Raw genomic sequence first — 23,544 nt, forward strand, 5'->3', positions numbered from 1 at the left:
ACGTACGCCTTAATCCCAGAATTCAGTAGCCTGAGGCAGGGGGATTTCTGTGAATTCCAGGCCAGTCTGGTCTGCGTACAGTGTGAATTCCAAACAAAACAGCCAGGGGGAGGCTTAGGGTATAAGTCAGCACCACTGGGAACCAATGTTGTGAGTTTCCGTCTCAGTTTTCATCTGCATCTGTAAAACAGGAAAGGACAAAATTCTTTACCTGGTTATTTTGTAAAATTGTGAGTAGACTATAAAGACGCTTACCAAACTGAGAGGCCTGGAATTTATCAGAAGACTAATGAGTAAGATCCCTGTCCCGAAAGATTCCTGTCCCGAGAGGCATCAAGTCAATTCTAGTTTTTTTGTTTTTGTTTTTATTTATTTATTTATTTATTTATTTATCTATCTATTTATTTATTTCTAAATAAGACTGTACTCCAATTCCTGTGGAACCAAACCCCGGTCCTCTGCAGGAGCAGCAATTACTCTTAACCAATGAGCGGGGTGTTTGTTTGTTTTTCCCCAGTCCTTTTTACACTTTCCTTGTCCGGTGCTGGCATTAGGGTAGCGCTGACTTATTAGTGTCATTTAGCAACTGTTCACTTTTGGGAGCGTTTGTATCATTTTGATGTCATTTGCTGAATGTTTGGTAGAATCATCACGGGAGACTTCTAAGCCCAGAGTTTTCCTGATTGATAGAATTGTAATATAAATTCAGCATCTATAATAGATATTTCACTGTTCTATGCGTAGATACCTTTTAGATTGAACATCAAAACTTTTCTCAGAACAATTGAAATGTCCATTTGGTCCAAAATTTCAAGCTTATTGGATTAAACTGTTGATAAATATTTCCTTATGTTTTTAATATCTGTGTATCCTGCAGTGACCTCATATGTCTTCTCTTGATAGTGTTTTATTGAATCTTTGAAGCCTGATCAGTCTAGCTAGTGTGATCTTAAAAATTTTTTGTCTGTTTCACTGTTTTTTGGGGGTTTTTTGATGTTGGATTTTATGTTTTCAACTTGAATTTTTCTTCTCTGCTGCTTATTCCTATGTGTTTTCTGCCCCCCCCCCCCCAGTTTTCTAAGGATGTGCATGAATGGGGTCACTGGTGTGAGACCATTTTACTCTTCAGTTTGTGTGTTTATTGTCAGAAATTCCCTTCTAAGGACCTCTTTGTTCCCACAGATTTTGAAATTTAATTTAAAATTAAAAAAAATATTTCCATTTAGTTCAAAAGTCTTGTAATTTCTCTTAGGTTTCTTGACCTATGGTCTATCTAGAAGTGTCTTGGTTTCCTAATCTCTTTTTAAATCTCTGATTCAGTTCTCTTGTGGTTGGAGAACATACTTGGTAGAATTTGAATCCTTTAAAAAAGTGTATCGATATTTATAGTGCAGATTCTGGTCCAAACGGGATTTTCATGTGTGCATGAAAAGAATACATGCTCGTCTGCTGTGTCAGAAGTTCCTGAAAGCAACAGCTAAGACGAGCTGGGGAATTATGCTTCTTTGCTGGTTTTGTGCTGGTAGAGGTGGGGTCTGTGTTGTCCATATGTAATATAGATGATTTTCCTCTTTCAACTTCTGGAACATCTGGAATATAGGCACATGCCACTCTGCCCAGAGGACAGTATTGCTTGAGTGTTCTTCATCCTTCCTCATTTGTACCAACTTTTCTATTAAGTACCATGTTACTGAACTCTCCAACTGTTATAAGAAAATTTTCTTTTCAGATTGTCAAAAATGTTCAAGCTCTGTTATTATATGAATAAGGGATCCATGATGAAATATCTTCCTTGTCCCTCGCTAATACTCTTTGTTATAAAGTCTACTTTAATATAAACATACCTACTGCAGAAACTTGACTAGCTTTAGTTTAAGAGAGGCCTCCCATGTGTGTCCACTGTAAATGTTTCTGCTCGGAAGGGCATCCTGGGACTTGGAAGCCCAGGAACCACACAGCTCTGAGGTGGGACAGTGTCCCAAGGGAAGGCTGTCTAGAGACACGGGAGCTGAGGAACCTTACAGCTTTGAGGTGGCTTCCTCAGCAGAGGCATGGCAGCTCCTAGGGAAGGGTATCCCCAGCTGAGCTGAGGAATTCAGGAGTCTCAACCCCACCCCTCCTCTTTGCTTCTTTTCTTCCTCTCTTCATTATTGCTGCTGCTGCTTCTTCTGCTTCTGCTTCTTCTGCTCCTCCTCCCTCCTCTTCCTCCTCCTCCTCCTCCTCCTCCTCCTCCTCCTCCTCCTCCTCCTCCTCCTCCTCCTCATCTTTTTCTTGGCTTCTTCCAACCAGTCACACCAAGCAGAAAATCTCATGAAAGAGATTTATTGGAGGATCCAGGGCATGGAGGGACAAATCCAGGGATGGCTGCTTTCTGTCCCCAGGAGCGGACAGCAAGGAACTGGACAAAGGGACAGTGCTTATATAGGATTCCTGAGGGGTGGAGCTTTTCAGGGCAGAGATTTTCAGAATGAGAACTGGTAGGATTTCAAGTGGTAGAACCCCCAGGAATTGGTGGGGTTTTCTGTTCAGGTATTGGTGGGCTTCCTGTTCAGGGATTGGTGGGGTTTTGTGGGATTGGTGTCTCTTTTTCACTCCCTTTTCCCTGCCTGCATCAGGCTCATGGGTGGGTTAGGGTGGGAAGTCCACAGCTTCAGTTGCCATCTCTGTGGAACTGCTGGGGTGTGAGGTGGGTGAGTGGAGAGGAGGTGGTGTCTCTGCACAGCTCCTCCAGGACTGTAGACAGCTCCTTTGGACTGTAGACAGCTCCTCTGGGACTGCTCCCGCAGTTGCTGGAATGGCGGTGTGACAACGTGGACAGCTCCTGTAGCGCCTGTGACAGCTGCAGACTGAGAAGATGTCCTGATGCTGCCATTTTGGACAGCTCCTGTGGGACATTTTATTTTGGCAGCCGTGGGCTGGGGCGGGAAGGAGGGGCCCGGTACTGCTTTGATGGCTTTTCTGGCGCGCTGCTCAGGGACTATATGCACACACATGCGCTTACCACTCTAGAGGTGATGGGACCTGGGAGAATGGAGTTGATCAATAAGGCAGAGTAAAGTATCATAACGACAACTTTATTCTGAGCATCAGACAGTTTTATCTGAGGGCTAAGAGGAATCAAATGCGTTAAGTGTACCCTCATAAGGTCAAGCCACATGTGGAGGACATGCTTTTCTATACAGGCATGTAACAATAGCCAGTCGTAATGAATAATTTGAAGTAAACTTACTCCTATCCCCTATACCTGGAGGGCTAAGAAAGCATAACCGAAGTACAATCCTGTATTTTTGAAGAAACTGAGTGTGCCCCGGAGGCTTTCCACGGAGGTCTCTGGCCCAGCTGGGCATGAGAGTTCATTCAAAGGGAAGCGAGTGGGAGCAGGGAGGGGAAGTCGCTTCTGCCGCTAGTTGGCTCCACCTCTGTCTCTGCCGTGCGTGCCTTCCGGGTTCCTCAGTTACTCCGGGCCGCCCTGCACTGAGTTGGGTAGGGCTGGGCCAACGAGAGGCTGACTAGCTAGTGAGGAGTGTGACAGAGCTTCAGGCGGTGTTTCTGGAAAACAGACCTCTTCCCAAGTGTTACAGCTCTTAAGACAGAAGGCTCAGACGATGGAGTAGTTCTTGCACACCTTTAGTCCTTCTGGATAGAATTCTTACATAGTTTTGCGGTGGGTAAGGGTCTGACAACAGGTACTTCTCATTGTTTTGGTCTGAGAGCTTTTTGGCTTGGTGCTGCTCCTACATGACTGATGGCCACATACCTCTCTGGTGGTGGTGGTGGTGGGGGGCTGTGGGAGGCTATAGCTGCAACAGGAACCAGGGGCCCAGGAGGCAAGGTGGAACACCTTCTTTCCCATGCAAGTGGAAATCACCACCCACCGGGTTACTGGGGTTCCAGACCTTTGCTCGGCCAAGTGACCAGAGGGTCTGTGCACAGCCCACCGCCCCACAACTGAGGTCACATAGCTCTTGCCCACTTCTTGGAGTTTTCTCACAATCATTCTTAGACCATGTTCTGACACACACGTGTGGGTGTGTACAGGCTTGTGTACATGTGGTTAGCAGAGACCAGCATTGAGTGTCTTCCTCTATTATTCTCTGATTATTGTTTGGGACAGGGTCTGTATGGCACCCGGAACTCACCAACTCAGCAACAATAGCTGCCAGCAACCCCAGGATCCACTTATTTCCACCGGGATCACATATGTGTTCGCCATACCTAATGTTTTACATAGGTGATAGGATCCAAATTCAGGCCCTTGGGATACATAAGCTATCATTTTTCCTTTCAACATTTTTTTTTAAAAGAGAAGTCTTAAAATCTTTAAAACAGTAGCATGGACACTTACTCTTCTGCTTGTCATTTTCAGGGCTCTTCATTCATTTTCTAAATCTAGCTTCGAAACCCCTTCTTTCACATTTCTAGGAGTTGGGTGTTCTGGGGATGAGTCTAAGGAAATCTTTATTTAGCCTACCTAGTTAAGTATTAGTTATTTAGCCTACCTAGTTAAGTATTAGTTATTTAGCCTGCCTAGTTAAGTATTAGTTATTTAGCCTACCTAGTTAAGTATTAGTTATTTAGCCTGCCTAGTTAAGTATTAGTTATTTAGCCTACCTAGTTAAGCATTGGTTTGTAGAAATGCTACTGAGTTTGTATGTTGATTTCATGTTGTCCACCTTCACTAAACATATTAGAATGAATCGTTTTTAGTGGATTCTAAGTATTCTGGGTTCACAAATGTATCCCCTACAAACAAGGACACGTTACTACTCTCCTTTCCCATTTGGATGTTCTTTACATTTTCTTGTCTGATTGCTCTGGCTAGTACTTTGTTGGTACTGTGTTGTGATAATGTGGATATTCTCTCAGGAAAAGCATCACCTTTACCCCTGTGAAAATGAGGTTAGCTATGGGGTTCCATGTATGGCATTATTATGATGAGATGTATTTCTCCAGTATTTAATTTGCTCAGTTTTTATTGCAAAGGGATATTGAATTGTTTCAAGTGGTTTTTCTGTGTTGAAACAATAATATATAGCTTTGTCCTAAGTTAAGTTAGTGGGATGAATTTCATTTACTGATTGGTGTATGCTGAACCATTTTTGCCTTCTCAGAACACATCCCACTAGATGGTGTACCATCTTTTTGATATATTGTTGGCTTGCTATGTACATTAATCTTTACATAAAGAACTTTTACATTTATTTATTTAGTGCTTGTCTGTGCTTGCTAATCAAGGCACATATATAGCGGTCACAGAACAGTGTGTGGAAGTCCATTTAATCCTTCTTCGATGTGGGTCCTAGGGATTGAACTCAGGTTTGGCAGCAAGGGCTACTACTGGCAGTCTTAATTACTGCATTATTGCTGCAAGGAAACACCATGACCAAGGCAACTTTTAAAAGAAAGCATTTAGTTGGGGGCTTGTTTATAGATTCAGAGGGCTGTTCCATTATCATCATGGTGGGGCATCACAGTGGCAGGCAGGCAAGCTGGAATGGTGCTAGAGCAGTAGCTGAGAGTCCACAACAAGAGAGAGTGGAGAGGGAGGAAGGGAGGAAGGGAGGAAGGGAGGAAGGGAGGAAGGGAGAGAGAGAGAGAGAGAGAGAGAGAGAGAGAGAGAGAGAGAGAGAGAGAGAGAGAGAGAGAGATTGATTTAGCTTAACATGGCCTTTTGAAATCTAAAGCCCACCACCTTCAATTAGGCCATGCCTCCTAATCCTTCCTCAACAACCCACGAACCAGGGACTAAGCATTCAGATATATGAGCCTCTTAGGCCCATTTTCACTCAAACCACCACAACCACTGAGCAATCCTGCTGTGATAGCAACTCTAATGGTAGCTGCTATAGTCTGTTTTTGTTCTCCCAGTGTCATTTGCTGAAGCCCCAACTTCTGAGGTGCATTGAATGAGATGTCCTCAATAGTCTCACAAATTTGAACACTTGGCCTTTAGTTAGTGGTGCTGTTGGTGCTGTTTGCGGGGCTTAGCATGTGTGGCCTTGTTGGAAGAAAAATGTCATTGGAGACAGGCTTTGAGATTTCAAAAGCTCCATGACTTCCCAGTTGCTGTTCTGTTTCATGTTTACATTCAAGATGCGAGCCCTTAGCTTCCCATTCCTGCCTTTGTTCCTCCATCATATACTTCAGCCTTCTAGAGTCCAAACAAACTCTACTAAAAGTTGCCTTAGTCATGTGTTTATTATGTTACTATGTATTATATATGCATATATATTTATATATTATATATAAAATATTATATTATATTATATTATATTATATTATATTATATTATATAAAGTATTTGTCTTAGGATTTCCATTGCTGTGAAGAGAGACTATGACCAAGGCAATGCTTATAAAGGACAGCATTTAATTGGGGCTAGCTTACAGGTTCAGAGGTTCAGTCCATTATCATCAAGGCAGGAAGCATGGCAGCATCCAAGCAGGCATGGCATTGGAAGAGCTGAGAGTTCTACATCTTGTTCTGAAGGCAAACAGGAGATGTCTTCCAGGCATCTAGAAGAATGGTCTCAAAGCCCATCCCCAAAGTGACATACTTTCTCCAACAAGCCACACCTACTCTAACAAGGCCACACCTCCTAATAGTGCAACTCCCTGGGCCAAGCATATTCAAACTACCACAGCATTATTAATAGAAAAGTAATGCAACCTCTAAGGTTAGGAATGTAGTTAGGACTTTGCTCTTAGGAATAAGATTAGCATTTTTATACAAGAGACTCCAGCAACCTTGTTTGCTCCATCCCCATGAAATAACACAATAAAAAGGAGCCACTTTTGATACAGAAGACAGGCCTTCCCTAAGGGTTATAATCGCTGTGATTAAACACCATGACCAAAGCATTTTGGGGAAGAGCTTATTTGGCTTATGCGTGTGTATCACTGTTCATCCTTAAAGGAAGTCAGGACAGGAACTCAAACAGGGTAGGACCATGGCTAGAGGAGCTCATGCAGAAGCCATGGAGGAATACTGTTTACTGGCTTGCTCATTTTGGCTTATTCAATCTGCTACCTTACAACGCCCAGGACTACCAGCACAGGGATGCTATCGTCCACAATGGTCTGCACCCCCCTACACACCCTATCAATCCCTAAGAAGATACCCTAGAGTTGGTGTACGCTGCCTCTTATGGAGGCATTGTCTCAGTTGAGTCTCTCTCCTTTAGGATGACTGTAGCTGGTGTCATGTTGACACAAAATCCTTGATCTTGGACTTTCCATCCTTCACACCGTGAGAACATCCTGCTGCTTACAAAGCCTGCTGGTAACATTTCTTTCAGCATCTCAAATAGACTGAGAGCAGCTAACAGACTTCCTAAGAGTCAGGGACTATTTTGATCTCTCTATCCTGTTTAATGATGCATGTGAGTTTCAATCCTCATTTCTGTGAAGTAGCATACTCAGAGTCATTCTGTGGTCAGTAGTGAAACCAGATTTGATCCAGTATATACTTTTCATTATATGCTATTTGCCTCTTGAACTTTGCTACTTTCCATGACTAATTCAACTTCACCTTTGGGCTGAGACCTAACAGGCCATTTTCGATTGTAGAAAATATGCATGCATACATGCTTGTGTGTGTGTGTGTACACTTGTGTGTACTTGCCTGTGTTTATGCATTGACACCCAAGGAGGCCATCAAGTGTCTTCCTCTATTATTCTGTCTTACTCATTTTGAACCAGGATCTCACTAAATTGGACTTTGTGGGTTTTGGCAAGCCTGGTAAACATAGGACCCACTGTTCCTTTTGTCTCTGCCCCATTCAGCACTGGGGTCATGCTTAGCTTATTATGTGGGTGCTGGGATCCCAACTATGGTCCTCATGTCTGAGGAACAGGTGATATAAACTTTGAACCATGTCTCTAGCCCTAGAAAAGTCAGTTTGAAGTAGATAACTATGGTGTGGTGACTCAGCTTTCAAATAGCAGAGGAAATGAGAAAAGGACAACCTTGCTGTATTTCCAGTGTTATCAGTTTCTCATATAACATATTCAAGAATGACCTGTGGGATTCTATTCCATACCTTTTCTCATCAGAATGAAGATAAATACACAGTTGAGGAATGTTTTAGCAGATTTCATTTGTTATGAATTATTTTGTTTAGATTTTTGTCCTTCTTGAGAGCAGTGATTGAATCATTACACTTCTGGTTTTTAATATAAGACATACAGATGTATGATATTTAAATTGTAAGCAAAGACAGTTTGTGTAATTAAGAGCATGCCTAGGATACGGATTCAGGGTAGAGAGAAGAGGGATGTTTTTCTGTATGAGACATAGATGTCCTTACGTTCATAGATAACACAGGGGCAGTGGTTCTCAACTTTCCCAATGCTGTGACCCTTTAGTTCAGTTCCTCAGGCTGTGGTGACCCCCCCCAACATTAAATTATTTTCATTGCTGTTTAATAACTGTAATTTTGCTACTGTTATGAGTTGTAAATTTTTTGGAGATAAAGGTTTGCCAAAAGGGTCATGACCCGTAAGTTGAGAACCGGTGAAATAATGTTAAGCACATGAAGCTGTCTTTTCAAAGGGAGAGATGTATAACCTGTTTTCCATCCAGAAGCCTGGAGTGGGCATGATTAATAGCCTGGTAACCTTTGTGCTATTTGTGTGGCCAAGGCCATACTGAATCCTCCCCCAGACCTTATCATGAGCTTTCTTTTCTCAGCCAGTCTCTTAGAACTATCTTTATGAAAGATGTCACATGTACTTTACAAAGTTTTGATGTAGTCATGCCTTAAGCTTTGTTGTGCATATGGAATTGAATTACCACTAGGAAACTTTTACCAAATTGTGCTGTGCTTAAATATGCCTAAAATAAACCACACAAGGTCAGACTCGAGGTTTGAACCAACAGCAGCTACTGTGTCATGTTGAATTGCTTGCTTGGATCATTACCGTGCTGGCTCTGATGATCACAGAGACCCCTACAATGGCTGCCCCATGTGTGGGGCTTGACTCTTAGAGAAGGTAAGAAAAAATTTCTGTAAATTGGAGAGTAGTTTTGTGCTCTTATCCAAACAGTCCCCACTGTAACTGACAGAGCGAAATAAGCATGGGTTCTTCTTAGACCTCTAGGGTAGAGCATTTTACAGTTATTGAGATGTTTGTCAGGATTCAGAGAAACAAATTGTTAAGACCAATAGCTCTGCAACTTCGTAAGTGACTATAAAATCCAACCCTTGCTTTCCTAAACAAGGAACCACTTGTGTTGGTAACTGGAAGCACATAGGAGCTAATACAAAAAGAACCCAGAAAAGGGCAATAAAATCCTGTCAATTATTTTGCAATCTGGAATTCAGTAATGTATTGCTTGAACCCTTTCAGGAGGACCATTAAAAAATTGTCAGTTGGACACATCTTGGCAGAGCCAGGTAGGTGGACTCTGAAGCCACTTCTTGTGGTACTGAGCCCAATGTGTTCAGGGCTGGCCTTCCTGAACAGACCAGAATTCAGAGCCCTCCAGCTCTGCAGCCCACTCTGCTGTCCTTCTCAGGCCCAGTGGGGAGGGGAGTCTAATGACAGCTTGAGTTAGGCAGTGGCACTGCTACATGAGCCTGGAGCTTAGCTACTTCCACAATTTGGTTTTTGTACTTCTCATTGTGAGAATGACCCACTGTAAACTGAAGTGGTGCCTTTACGGAGACCATTTAAAACAGGTTATACAGTCCTCTCTTTGAAGATAACCCTGTGTGTTTATTTGTGAGCACAGGGACCTCCATGCATTCTCCTTTTTATTGAACTTTTTATTGATTGTGAATTTCATACCATGCACCCCAATCCCATTTATCTCATTGTCCTCTTGTACACTCTTCCCTTGCAACCTCCTGACAATAGAAAAAAAATCTCGTTGTGAGGCTGTAGGTATCACAATGTGCCCCCACAGTATAACCCTTTTTAAGATTTATTTATTATTATTCATAAGTACACTGTTACTGTCTTCATACACACCAGAAGGCATCAGATCTCATTATGGGTGGTTGTGAGCCACCATGTAGTTGCTAAGATTTGAACTCAGGACTTTCAGAAGAGCAGTCAGTGCTCTTAACAGCTGATTCATCTTGCCAGCCCTTGTCCACACTTCTTGCAAATGTTCATTGCAATGAGTCACTGGTCTGGTATGAGGTCTTTGGCTTCTGCGACACGGGTCATACTGGATCCTCATCAGGATTCCTTTCAGATATTCTGTTGTTGCCCTGTTATGGAGATCCTGCAGCTTTGGGCCAGCCTTCTTCATGCATTCCAGCAGTTCAGAGATGGGACAGATGAGCAAACATACCTTGCTTTCTGGGCTAAATGCAGGGCCCATTCTCCTAAGTGCTGCAGCTGGTAAGGTGTGGGGCCAGCATTCCTGCTCTCGTGCCTTCTGGGCCAGCTCTTCCAGGATGCCCAGGTGAGGGGTGGAGCCTGCACAGCCCTCAGACACCAACATGGCCCCAGGCAGCAACCCGAACCCAAGAAGTCTACCAGTCTTTGTGGTAACAGACCCTCTGCTTCTGCAGAGCCTTGGACCCAGACATGGCCCTTGGTAGTAGGACCATGGTAGTAAGGCCAGGACCTTACCATAGCCTTAGGTGGCATCACTGGTACTCATATCAGGCTGTTCCTCACTACCCTCAAGTCTCCTGTTCTGTCTCTCTTCACTGTGCATGCATCCTTCTGCTACTCTTTCTTTTCCATCTCTCTACCACTTACTTACTCACCTTAGTGACACCTGGGGCCTTTGGGGTTATCTCAGGAGTGCTCTGCCCTGCCCACCTGGGCCCTGTGGTGCTGAACTGGGGCTCATCTCAGGTTTGCTCTCACCTTCTATATTTTCCTTTCTTAGGACCTTCCCATTCCTCCTTTAACATTTAGCTCATTTTCCTTTCCCCTGAAACATCTGCCTCAATAGTTAACAGTTTCAGTCTCAGTTCCCTCAGAGTATGTATCTCTCATGCCATCTTATAACATGTGTTCATATTTCTTACTTCTCTTCTAAGAAGTCTTTCTTTAGGGATCATTTCTTATTACATATAGTGAGTGACACATACCAGGAATTCACTGTATCTGCACAGGTCGGATCTGAGGCTTCAAACCCATTCCTACATACAATGAAGAAAGAAAGAAGAAACTTGTGTTTGTTTAACATTTATAACATTCATAATTACTGAGTGTCTGATATATGCCAGGCAAAAGTTCCTTTTCCCTCTTAGACCAGTGGCAAAGTCCGTCTATAAAGAAGTTCATGCCATTGAACCGGCTTCCATGGAGTCCATGGAGTCTTTGGTTAATCATCAGGCACAAGCCTTGCACGTGGTTTTTCACATATATTGTAATGATGTAAGCCAGTAAAAGCTCCCATTACTATCTGAAAGAACAGAGGAATAGCCATTGCTTTCATCCCAGTTTGACAAAGGAGCAACCAATGGAGCATAACTCTTCCCTTTGGTGGCAGTGGAACAGTCTGATACCTGAAAATGGAAAAGAACCAACAATGTCTCTGGGACTGACACGCTAACAAATGCTACTCTTTTCTCCTGGTCATTTCCAGTGTAGGTTAATTACTGTAGATAACAACGTTAAATGCTAGTCAGCTATTTTGTTTTGATTAGCCTGTAGCTTAAGAAAAAGAAGAGTTTATCAGTACCACCCCTTCAATTAAAAAAAAAAAGTAAAGAATTAGAAAGAGAAAGGGCTGGGAAGACAGTTCACTCAGTAAAATGCTTGCCACGTAATTGTGAGGACCAAAGTTTGATTCCCAGAACCCAATACACATACACACACACACACACACACATGGAGGTGGGGAGGTGGGGAGGTGTGGGGACCAGGTGAGCAAGAATAAAGAAAAGAGGAAGGGAAGGAATGGATGGACTTACTTAACTGCCAAACGTCCATTTTTATAGAAAGCCAAAGCACTGGGGTAGGAAACGCCGCATGCCATGCCAATTAGTGCGCTCCTCAGAACACAGCTTTCCTTGCTTATGTCACCTAGACGGCGAGAGAAAAGTTAGCCTCTCTTTGAGACTTAGGATAACTACTAAAGTGAAGCTGTCTATCAAAGCAAACTTACTTTGCTGTTTGCAGCCACAGGTAAACAGTAAATAGAATATTAGGAATTCAAACCCTGGGACTTAAGAGGCTTAACTGCATCTTGTTTTGAAACTCTTCATCGTATGTTAACAAACGGAGATTTATCATTTATATGTGCCTTTTTTGTTTTATTTTTTGAGACAAAGAGCGTCTGGACAAAAGCCCTGGCTGTCCAGGAACTTATAGACCAGGTTGGCCTCAGACTCACAGATAGTCAAATGCCTCTGCCTCCCAAATGCTGGGATTACACTTCTGTGTGCTGTTTACGGAAGCAAGCAATGCCACAGTAAAATATACTAAACTATCATGTCACATACTTGGACATATGCATTTTTACTACGTGTTAGGTATATATGCTAGTATCAGGAATACAACTGTCATTAAAAAGAGATGCCTGGGTGAGCATGGTGTCAGATGCTTTTAATCCCAGCACTAGAAAGGCAGAGGCAGGTGGATCTAGTTTGAGGCCACCCAGGTCTACACAGCAAGTTTCAGAAGAGCCAGGGCTATACTCAGAAACGCTGTCCTGAAAGACAGAGAGAGAGAGAGAGAGAGAGAGAGAGAGAGAGAGAGAGAGAGAGAGAGAGAGAGAGAGAGAGTGAGTTATGGCTTAACACTAAGTGCACTTGCTGCTCTTACAGAGGACCCGGACCCAGGTTTTGTTCTATGGTGGTTCAAAGCCACTCCTAACTCCAGTTCTATGGAGAGTATCACTTGCATGATTAGGACTACTGTGTACAACAACAACAAAAAATCGTATTCTAAACATTCCAGTAACTTTTTTGTGTATGTATCTAGCTGTACTATAAGTAGTTGGTTTGTATAATCTCAATAGAAAAAAAATTCCTTGTAAAAAAAAGCAAAAACAAGGACTACTGTGTAGAGCAAACCAAGAAATATATAAAAATATACAAATGTTTGAGTTAATGGGTAACTTTAATTTGTTATAGCTACATTATACATTGATGAATTTAAACTAACCTGATTGCAAAGCATCTGTTACAAAGAGCTTGTAAGAAACGATGGTAGCCAAAACTGGAAGTGTAGTCAGGGATGCATAGGTCTTCAAAGCTTCATATTTAACCTTGAAACTGTTTCGGAAAACTAAGTTTGCCATTATGCCAGACAAACTACTACTTGTTCCAAAGACCAAAGTTCCATGTATATTTAAAGTCCTAACGGGAACAAAGACAAAAGTTGAACATAACATTCTTCAAATGAGTCCCATGTTTACCCAGCATCTCATATTTCTTGTTATTAAAATAACTGTCTCAAAGAAAAAAATGGCTTAAGATCATCTAGAAAAAAAGCTATTTTCACATGGTTAGCCTGTCTAGAAAAGAACTACTTGTGAATTGGCCCAGATACTTCTAAAATAATTTGTCTGTGGTTTATAAACTTCAGTGAACGAGATCTGCCATATTTGGTTTGACCTAACTCTGGCTCCTACCTGAATGGAGAAAGCTCTAAAGTCTAACTACTATTTAACTTAATCTTGAGTTCTTTTAATAAAAGTCAAAATTGTAGTATGAGATCACTGTGCCATAGTCCTTTCCGCATTCTCCATCTCTTCAGTCCTCCGGCACTTTGGCTGAGATCATCAGCATCAGTCTCTTTCACACTAGTCAGAGTTCACACTAGTCCTGCCTGCTATCTTGCTCTGGGGATCACTTGTCTTTGCAAGCCTCAAAGGCTTGAACTGCTACATCCACCCCGAATTTCTATGGGTTTCTGGGGATCCAAACTGCAGTGTTTACACATACAGAGCTTTGGCCACTGAGTCCTCACCCGAGCCTTGCTAAACTGACTAATATCACTGGCCATCAGTACAATACAGGTAGCCTTCAAAATGCTTTCATACTAATTACTTTTAATTTAAAAAATATTTCTATAAATAATATCTCAGCAATATATTTGGGCATGTTTTTAAGAAGCAAAAGAAGGGGTCTGGTTCCCAGAACCCACATCGGAGGGCTTGCAACAGCTTCAACAGTTCTATCGTATCCAAAGCCCTTCTCTAGCTTCCTCTTCCTCTGCAAGCTTTCTAGCATGGGCGACATAAATGGCACACAGTCACACACACACACACACACACACACACACACACACACACACACACAGAATAAGTCTTATAAAAAGAAGCATAAGAAATTATTCAGTCTAACAAACCAATATTTCAATTCACTGCCATTTTTGCTCAGTTTGTAATCAACTCAAGAACTAGTTTTTCTCTTTCTCCATGAATTATTTACTAGAAGAGTCTTCAGGACTTTTGTAAAGGCATCTTTTGGAACTTCACTGTTGCCAATTCTCCCCAACCCCACACCACCCCCATATATAAGTATCTAGACCAGTGGTTCTCAACCTTCCTAATGCTGTGACCCTTTAATACAGTTCCTCTTGTTTTGGTGACCCCATACCATAAAATTATTCTGTTGCTACTTTATAACTGCAATTTTGTAACTGTTATGGATTGTTATATAAACATATGCTATGCAGGGCATCTATGCAACCTCCAAAGGGGCCATGCCCCATAGGCTGACAACCACTGAACTAGAAGAGTCTCGTCTTAGACAAATGTTTAAGATAGCAATTCAAGCTGCCACTGGAATCAGAGTAATTGCAAGAGATAGTGAAAGTCTAAAGGAAAAACGTTTTGGACAGATGTTATATAGTGACGCTACCCAGGAAATAAAAACTTCTGAGGCGACAAAAAGAAGCAAAAAGAATAAGTAGTTTCTTAGCCCTCCGAGGCTGGGAATAGGAAGGCTGCACACGTAAGGTAACGGGATCACTTATCACTGTGTCTCTTACTTGTCGTTTCTATAATGTTCAAACTTCTTTTCTATAATTTCAGAGATTATCGGGCTTCTGAACTTTGCATCTCCTAGGGAAGGAATCAGCTGACCATGTTTATAAAGTGCCATCTTGATGTCCTGGAAAACATGAAATCTCAGAGTCATAATAGCTAACAACACTAATATTACATAAAACTTTATAAAGCTATGTTCAGACTAAGTCCATTTAGAGTCTAGGAATGTTCTAGGTACCTTGTTATCTGCTTTCACATATTTTAGAAAACCAATTCAATCAACAGTTACTAGACTCTTGACAGTTAACAGATGGGGTGTTTTCTGTTTTGTTTTGTTTTGTTTTTGAGTTACATAAAAATTGGGAAAATGACTATTTCTGTGCTTACATATGTGGTGGTTTGAGGAAGAATGGCCCCCCCATAGGCTCATATATTTGGATGCTTAGTTATCAGGGAGGAGCACTGGCATTATATGGGGATTTAGAAGGATTGGGAGTTGTGGCTTTGTCTGAGGAAGTATTTCACTGAGCATCCATGGCCTTTGAGATTCAAAAACCTATGCCAGGTCAGGTGCTTCTCTGTCTCTTTGTCTGTCTGTCTGTCAATCTGCCTGCCTCTGCTGCCTGTGGATCAGGATATACTGTTTCAGTTCCAGGGCTGTTAAAATGATAATGGACTAACCCTGTGAAGCTATGAGCAAGTCTTGAACTAAATGTTCTCTATTATAAGAGTTGCTGTGGTCATGGCGTCTTTTCACAGCATTAGAACAATGATTAAGACAATAGATTAGAAAACTGAGTTTCAGAAAGCTTGTCTTGCTACTGAGATAGTGATTTTGTTTTCGTTCAGCATAGCTTCCTCTGTTCATTCCAAGAGTAGAAGGCCCAGCTTTTTTAATCCTCTTGAAGTAACAGCAGAAATAATACCTGCATGTTGACAAAGATCTATCTTTGTCTTAGGGTTTTATTCCTGTGTAGCAAAACCACGACCTAGGCAACTCTTAACAGAAAAAAACATTTAATTGGGGCTGGCTTTCAGTTTCAGAGGTTTAGTGCTGACTGACAGCTTCAGAGGCATTATCATCATGGAGGTAAGTAAACACGGTGGGGTGTAGGCAGGCTTGATCTGAAGACAGCAGGAGACTGTGTGTTTAGCTTGAGCACAGGAAGCCTCAAAGCCCCCCCCCCCCCCCACAAGTGACAAACTTCCTCCAACAACACCACACCTTCTAATATTGCTACTCCCTATGAGCAAAGCATTCAAACATGCAAGTCTATGGGTTCCATTCCTATTCAAACCACCACACTTGTCTTCTCTCATGAAAGCCTAAGCCAGTTTGGGAGATTATTTTGGGGCTAAGGGAAGGTAGGAGAGAACAGAAAGTGCTTTAGAAAGTGGAGAAACAACAACAACAACAACAACAACAACAAGTCAGAGTTGGGTACTGTTCCAGCCTGGGAAGAGGGAGTGCACCATAGTTATCTTGGACTTTATGTTGCAATTCAGTTTTCTAGTAGGGCCTAGGGTAGAAAGCAGGCAGGGTCTTTGTCAGAAATAGCTATGGGTTATACTGTGAAGCCTGGACAAAGGGAATGAACTCAGGGTTTGTAAGGTCTCTGTGTCCCATGTGATAAGCCAATAGTTGCCCACATTAAGAACCATAAGAGTTTCACCAAGAGATTAGAAAATCCATTCCAGATTCCTTTTTGAGTTTCTGGCTATACATAAGACTTTTGGGTCTCTGGAAACACTTGTTAAATCCTTTGGTACTATGACATTTTATGTATCTTACGAGTATTCCATTTCATTCAAACAAAGATATATGGACACTTCCTACAAATCCAAAATTCTGGTTTTAAATATTTACTTATTTCATCAGTGAGATGTCTACTGATTCAAAGTTCAGTGCTTTTTATTTTTTGCTCTACATTTTCTAGATTAATCCATGAGAAGTTATAAAGTCAAAGGTTCATTACAGATGACATGCTAACATTTATAAGTGATGAGCATATAATAAGCCTAAAATTAATGAAAAAAAAAATGGAGCCTGACTCCAGGAAATCAACACACACAAAGAATGGGTTCCTTGATCTTCTTAAGGTGGTATACAATTGATCAAAAGACCAGTATTTCTGCCTTAATACAACACAGCATTTAAGTCAGTTCTTTAAGATAGCTGAGAAGGGGGGTGGGCAGAGCAGGCATAAAATACTTTACAAATTATATTTTTTTGGGGGGGACTAGACTTACATCTTTTGCTCCCCCCTCCTTCTGCTATCCAAATGGAAAAATGGAAGAAGAAATAGTATTTTCTAAGGAGGATTCTCTAACCAATCCATCTAGTGTACGATGAAGGCAGATATTAATAGCATCATGGCTAATCAAAAAAACGTAGAGAAATTTTTGTTCTGTTCTCATCCAATTCCCTGAACAGCCCTCTTCACCACCCACAGAAAATTTCCAGGCCTTTAAGACAGCTTTGGGGAAAAGGGTACCCACAATTATGGCTGCAGGACAGTCAATATTGAAATAATCAAAAGCAACAGCAAATATTTTTGGCATCTGGCATTTGCAAGGGTTTCACTACACTCTCCTTAATTAAGGAGATATAGATTATTAACTTGCCCAGAGTTTTTTGTTTTGTTTTGTTTTAACTTATTTTTGTGCTGTTGGTATAGACGCCTGGGCTTCAGGCCTGACAAGTGCTCCATCATCAGATTCCAAGGAAGTCTTTCAGCAAGAACTGAAAATGAAGATTTTTGCCACAACCAACGTTTAATCTGAGAGTTAAGGAAGTTCAAAGTCACTCAACTGATTAGATCACCATCCTTATACACGTTAAGTGCATTTGTGTGGGCGTATGGCCTGCAAAGTGTGTGTGTGTTGTATCTTTAAGTGTATTATTTGACCTTCAGAATTTTATTCAACATGATTTGTCCAGCCGTGGTGGATATTAGGTTCTCGGGTAATCAAAAAAGTGAATGCATTCAAGAAGCCATCATAACCTTGCGTTAAGTCAGAACACATCAAATCAATAAAATGCAGGAGACTTAAACAGAATGAGAGAACTGGAGGTCGGGCCGGGTGGGGTAAGGCGATAAAGTATTTGTAATTGAAGAAAGGTCCTCGAGAAAGAGAAACAAGCTGCATTTAATCGGCGTAGACTTCAGGTCTACGCTGTTCGGAACTAGAGATTTGATTACACTCTACATAAAGTCGGGTTCGGTTCTATTTGCTCAAATCCTTCACGTGCATCATCTCCGAGGAGGCGACCCACACCACCCTAGATTTCCGCCTACCTGGGGTGCTTCCCTATTTCCCTCCTGCACAACACCAGCAACCTTCGACTCGGACCAACTTGGTCGCTGGGACGCCGCCATCTTAGCGCCTCACGTGACTGACAGGAGGGCGTGGCCGGAGCGCCTGGGGCGGGACTTGCAGCTGTCTGACAGCTCGTACCTTTAGTCCGGTACTCCCCCACCCAGTCAAAAGCCGCGCCCTCCAGCCGGGCGGAGGTTGGGCGTGGCGTCGCAGAAGTGCGATCTCTCATTGGCTCCGAGGAAGGCTCAGGGTCAGGGGCCCGCCCCTAGCCAGCCTTGCCTTGTCCTCTGCCAAATTGTCAGCCTGGCCAACCTGAAGGGAACCAGGGGCGGTTCGGGCGCAGGCCTGTTGCTGCGCGCCTTCTTCTCAGGGCGGCTGGGGTAACCGAGCCCTGGTAGTTCCTTCGGCCCGGTCGGTGTGTTAAGGCTGTGGTTTCTAAGGTTCCTCCTCAGAGCCTCCAGCCCGTCTCCCCGGCGCGGCCACAGCAGCACGGGCTAGCCTGCTCTCTACAGTCTTCAGTCCCCATAGTCCACCCTCAAGCCCCGCTTGGAAAGGGTTCAGTTAGAAATATCCCTTTTCCCTGCTCCCCCGAAGAGCCCTGGTCGGCCAGTGTTTTAGGGGTGGATGGTGCTGCGAGGAGGCCAGGCGCGCTTCCGTGCACGTGAAATGCCCAGCAGCGTCTGCCAGACCCGCAACCCCCGACCCTCCAGTCTCCATGTCTTAGGCAAGCCAAATTCGAGAGTTATATAATTTCTAGTGCTGCTGTTTCTCTTGCCCGAGGAAACACTTCATCGCTTGGAGGGTGCAGGACATTTCGGTGCTCTTCTGTATAAGATCGGGGTGTGGGCAGGGGTGGCCAGCGGTGGCAGAGAAATGTCTTTTCTGCAAAAGGAAGGTGGGTAGATTGGAGAGAGACTGAGAAAGGGTGGATGTGGAAGCCAAACAGCTGCACTCTCATTTAGGAAATCGCGGACTATTTGCATAGTGTGTGATTGCATGCCTAATACTACTACAGCGTCTCTGAAAACACCTTTTGGGGAAGGTTTGGTTTCTCCTTTCCAGCAGCCTCAGTGTTTTTCTTCGCCGGATAGGAAGCTGCTTGTTTGCGAAGAGATGGCATGATGTGAATGACTCCAGTGTGAAGAAGTCTGCTTCGCCAAATCATCCTGCATCAAGTGCCCATTGAATAGCACTGTCACTTTAATGTCTCCATGCCAAGGGATTGCCTTCCTTCTTTTCAATCCTCTCAGTTAATACACAGGAGGATCAGGATCTGAGGGGCATTAAGGATCAAGCCTTGGGGGCTTGGAGACCACAGAAGAAAAATAGGAAAGTGACAAGCTGGATAGTGTTTTACTGAGGGGCGAGAAACAGAACCAGTAAATAGAAGGGGGCCTTTGAATCTCTCTTTTGCCCCCAGAAAACTGTCCAAACTCACACACCCCTGAAAAGACTAGAGTAAGACGTTTTTAAAAGTGTTTTTGAAGGGGAAGTTTAAACTTTTTCCTAAAAATTGATGCTCTTTATTACGAACCATGTCGAACATGTATAAATTAATAAGTCAACCGTCCTAAAATTGGTTTGTGCCTTAATTGAGTTAGTTATTGAACATCTAAAAGTGTTGCTGCCTGAAGAGGAGTTTTAGTAACATTTTCTATGCATAAGATAACTTTCTCAGCTTTTAAAACAAGAATATATATTTTACAAAAATTGAAAAACTTGCTATTTTTTTCTTTGAAGACCTTGGGCAGTGTAATGTTTGGTTGTGGAGAAAGGCATCATTTTTTTCTTTATTTGAAATAGAAGACTCAGCCTGGATATCAAGGCTGAACGGTGAAGAGATTTGCAACAGTTAACCTGGTTCCATCTCCATTCAGCTGGATCAAGCAGAGACTGAAACTCAGAGATCTTGAGTCCAGAGTCAGTGGAGAGACCCAAGAATGCCAGTCAAGAAGAAAGGTGGGCTATGAGGTTCATACATAACATATGATTTTCCTTTTTCTTGGCTGTGGTTTTTGTAATTTAAATTGTATTCTATTGCAGGGCAAAATTTTGCCTGGTTTTGAGTAAATATTTACTGCAATGAATATCTGCTCAGTAGTACCTTTTCAGTAATATTTTATTATAGTAAAGTTAAGGTAATACTATAGACATATGTAAATTAATGAACCAGGTAGTTAATGTCACCATTTGTAATCAGAATAGATTCGGTGCTATAGGTTTGGGGTTTAAAGCTCAGTTTAAATAATCTTTTAAAAAGAAACTTGTACAGTGGAGTTTTTCCCCATGAGCTTGATACTTATTGAATGATTATGTAGGTGTAACATAAGGCAACATTTGTAAAATCATAGCTTTATTTCTTATACTTAAAAATAGACTTCATATTTGAGTTTATTCCAGTGTATGTCTTCCCTTCCGTGGTAATTCACAACTTTGATAGTTTATTTTATTATTCAGTAACATGTTTTGGGAAATTCCCTCAAGTAAAGCATATACTTGCTCTTTTCTTCCTTTCAGTAACCCTTATCACTTTGATCAGAATCCCATGGGGTTCCTGGAGCATGGTCTATTATAGATCAGAGAGCTTAAGGGTTCACCTTAGCTGAGATGAACTTTGTTCCACAGAAGCTTAGTGAAATGAGACCTTTATGTTTTTACAGATGACATCAGTAATAAAGTTTATGGAGAATTTTGAATAAAAATTTAGACTACCTTTGAAGTTTATTGTTCTGGGCTAGTATAGATCCGAATGTTGTCCAGTTATGTTGATTGCTATGATATTGAATTAGAGACCTAAACTGTAGGTTACATCTAGAGAATTCATATGGTGTTTTATGTTATTTAATCCATTGGCTTCTGGGTTTGGAAGATGTATTAAAAACACAGTCAATGAGATGCTTTTTTGGGAAAATAGTCCATGTAAAGGGGGACAGAGCTATCAGAAACTGTTGAACCATCGAGAATTGTACTTTTGCACCCTGGGGTTGAAAAGTGGAATTGTTTCCTCCTTTATCATTCCCCGTGAGACTACTTACTGAAAGAGGTGAGCTGTCTTTGATATTTTGGAGCTGTACCTGGACATGATTGGTTTATATGGATAAAGAAAGAAAGGTTTGGGAAATGTAGCCAATAAACAATGTCTTTGATTTCCTTAACTCAGTGTGTGGTTTTTTTTTTTTTTTTTAACTTTCTACCATTTCTGCTGATAAATATTTTTGAAGTACCTTATTTCATTGCTTATAATTAAAAGTGACAGAGAGAGAAGGAAGGGAGGAAGAGAAGAGGAGAACCACAATTGATGAACATGTCCACAGACTGAACTCAGGGGTTCTAAAGCCAACAGGCTCAGTTTCTTAAAAAACTTCCAGAAATTGCTCACATATTATTGAAAGTTAATAGTTCAAGAGAAAATTTAGTTATTCTCTTTGTCTTCCTTTCTTCTTTAAAAAGTGAGTGGATATAATGAGATTAAATTTTTAAAGGTTATGAAGAAATTCTTCTAAAAGGGTATATATTTGAATAACATTAACCTATAATGAATTGATCTAGAGAATTTATATTGTTCTTTAACAATATAAATTAAAATTATTAATATTAACATAGCTTGAAATAGAGGCAACTAGTCAAATTATTACATGTGTTTTGTTATTCTAATTGCTAAGATTGCTATGTCTACTGCTTCTACAATATAAGAAAAGTATTTGAGATTTTAAATTAGATTCTTTAGGTAAGACTGTCCTTCATTCTTATGAATACTTTCCTCAGTTTATTGCTCCATGGTATAGATATGCAATATGCTAGGATGAGCTTGACTCACTGTGATTTAAGATAACCACTCATTGTCAAATGCATCAATTTCACCTTTCCTTCCCACCCTCATCTCTGCACATGCTTACAGACCTGTTTTGTCAACTGAAGGCTCTTTTGTTTTATTGTTATTGTTTTTCTTGAGTTTCCTTTTAGACTTCAGGAATCTATTATCTGTAGAAGTAGCTTGATTTACTCACAATTAAACCTATAGAACAATCTTTGACATATTTTTGTTTGTAAAAATGTAAAGTTAATTCAAAGTAAGATATGATGCAAGACCATAGAGAGCTGCAGACACTCCTTGAATTGAATGAAAGAGTGTCCTGTTGAGTTATTAATCCTACAACAAAAGGTAGTGATAGTTTGGGCTTCATGCTCTCTGTAGAAAATGCTGGTTTAAGTTGTTCCAATAGGACTTTTTAGTACAATGAAGTTTTATTCTTCAACTTAAAAAAATCATAATTATTATGTATGGGAAGGCAATAATTCCTTTTATTAACTTGTGATAGATCCCTTTCATGTCTGTGATTTTGTAAACATGTTCTAGTTGTCTTCTGGGTATCTTTTATACTTGTGTACATCTACTCCTGATGTTTTGCAATTGTTCTCAGTGTATAACCAGGTTCATATAAAGACATGTTTATCATATACTGAAATATTATTTTCATATACGAGCATTGGCAGCATATCTTCAGAAAGGAAGCTGGATATTTTATATTTTGTTGCATATAATTCAGAAATCTAAAATATGATGATGTTATATATCTTATTGCCATGCTTAAAATTGAGATTGGTATTTCATGGCTAAAATCTTTTATAGCCGGACTTTTGGCTGACTATATTCTCTTTAAAAAAAAAACTTTTATTTATTTATTCATTCATTTATTTATACTTCAGATTTATTTATTTATTTATTTATTTATACTTCAGATTTTATTCCCTCTCCTGGCCCACCCTCCTACTGTTCTACATCCCATACCTCCTTCCCGCCCCCTGTCTCCACGAGGATGTGCCCACCACCTACCACCCACCCCTCCAGACCTCTAAACTCCCTGAGGCCTCCATTCTTTTGAGGGTTAGGTGCATCTTCTCTGACTGAACCCAGACCTGGCAGTCCTCTGCTGTGTATGTGTTGGGGGCCTCATATCAGCTGGTGTATGCTGTTGGTTGGTGATTCAATGTCTGAGAGATCTCGGGGGTCCAGGTTAACTGAGACTGTTAGTCTTTCTACAGGGTCACCCTTCTTCGCAGCTTCCAGCTTTTCCCTAATTCAACCACAGGGGTCAGCAGCTTCTGTCCATTAGTTGGGTGCAAATATCTGCATCTGACTCTTTCAGCTTCTTGTTGGGTCTTTCGGAGGGCAATCATGATAAGTTCCTTTTTGTGAGGGCTCCATAGCCTCAGAAATAGTGTCAGGCCTTGGGACCTCTTCTTGAGCTGGATCCCAATTTGGGCCTGTCACTGGACCTTCTTTTCCTCAGGTCCCTCTCCATTTCCATCCCT

General features: G+C 41.5%; 2 protein-coding genes across 9 annotated transcripts in view; one reads left to right on the forward strand and one right to left on the reverse strand.

Moving 5' to 3' along the window:
• Positions 1–11,147: 11,147 nt before the first annotated feature.
• On the reverse strand, positions 11,148–18,310 carry Tmem126b (transmembrane protein 126B). The gene is made up of 5 exons (NM_026734.2): positions 18,210–18,310; positions 14,913–15,034; positions 13,080–13,273; positions 11,885–11,996; positions 11,148–11,476 (listed from the first exon to the last, which is right to left on the reverse strand). The coding sequence occupies exons 1-5, from the start codon at positions 18,288–18,290 to the stop codon at positions 11,293–11,295; spliced, it is 693 nt and encodes a 230-aa protein (NP_081010.1). The 5' UTR covers positions 18,291–18,310; the 3' UTR covers positions 11,148–11,292.
• A 192-nt stretch (positions 18,311–18,502) lies between these two features.
• Positions 18,503–23,544, forward strand: part of Dlg2 (discs large MAGUK scaffold protein 2) — a 1,973,059-nt gene continuing 1,968,017 nt past the window's right edge. For 4 of the 8 annotated variants that reach the window (XM_006507767.4, XM_006507771.4, XM_006507777.4 and 1 more), the window contains exon 1: positions 18,506–19,126. In XM_006507767.4, coding sequence (XP_006507830.1) covers positions 19,105–19,126 — 22 coding nt within the window. In that variant the 5' untranslated portion in view covers positions 18,506–19,104. Of the gene's footprint in view, positions 19,127–20,034; positions 20,191–23,544 lie in introns of all 8 variants that reach the window. The other 4 variants (XM_006507772.4, XM_006507773.4, XM_006507769.4 and 1 more) reach the window with 3 other exon arrangements.

Source organism: Mus musculus, chromosome 7, assembly GCF_000001635.26.
Source record: "Mus musculus strain C57BL/6J chromosome 7, GRCm38.p6 C57BL/6J".
Classification (NCBI taxonomy): Eukaryota; Metazoa; Chordata; class Mammalia; order Rodentia; family Muridae; genus Mus; species Mus musculus.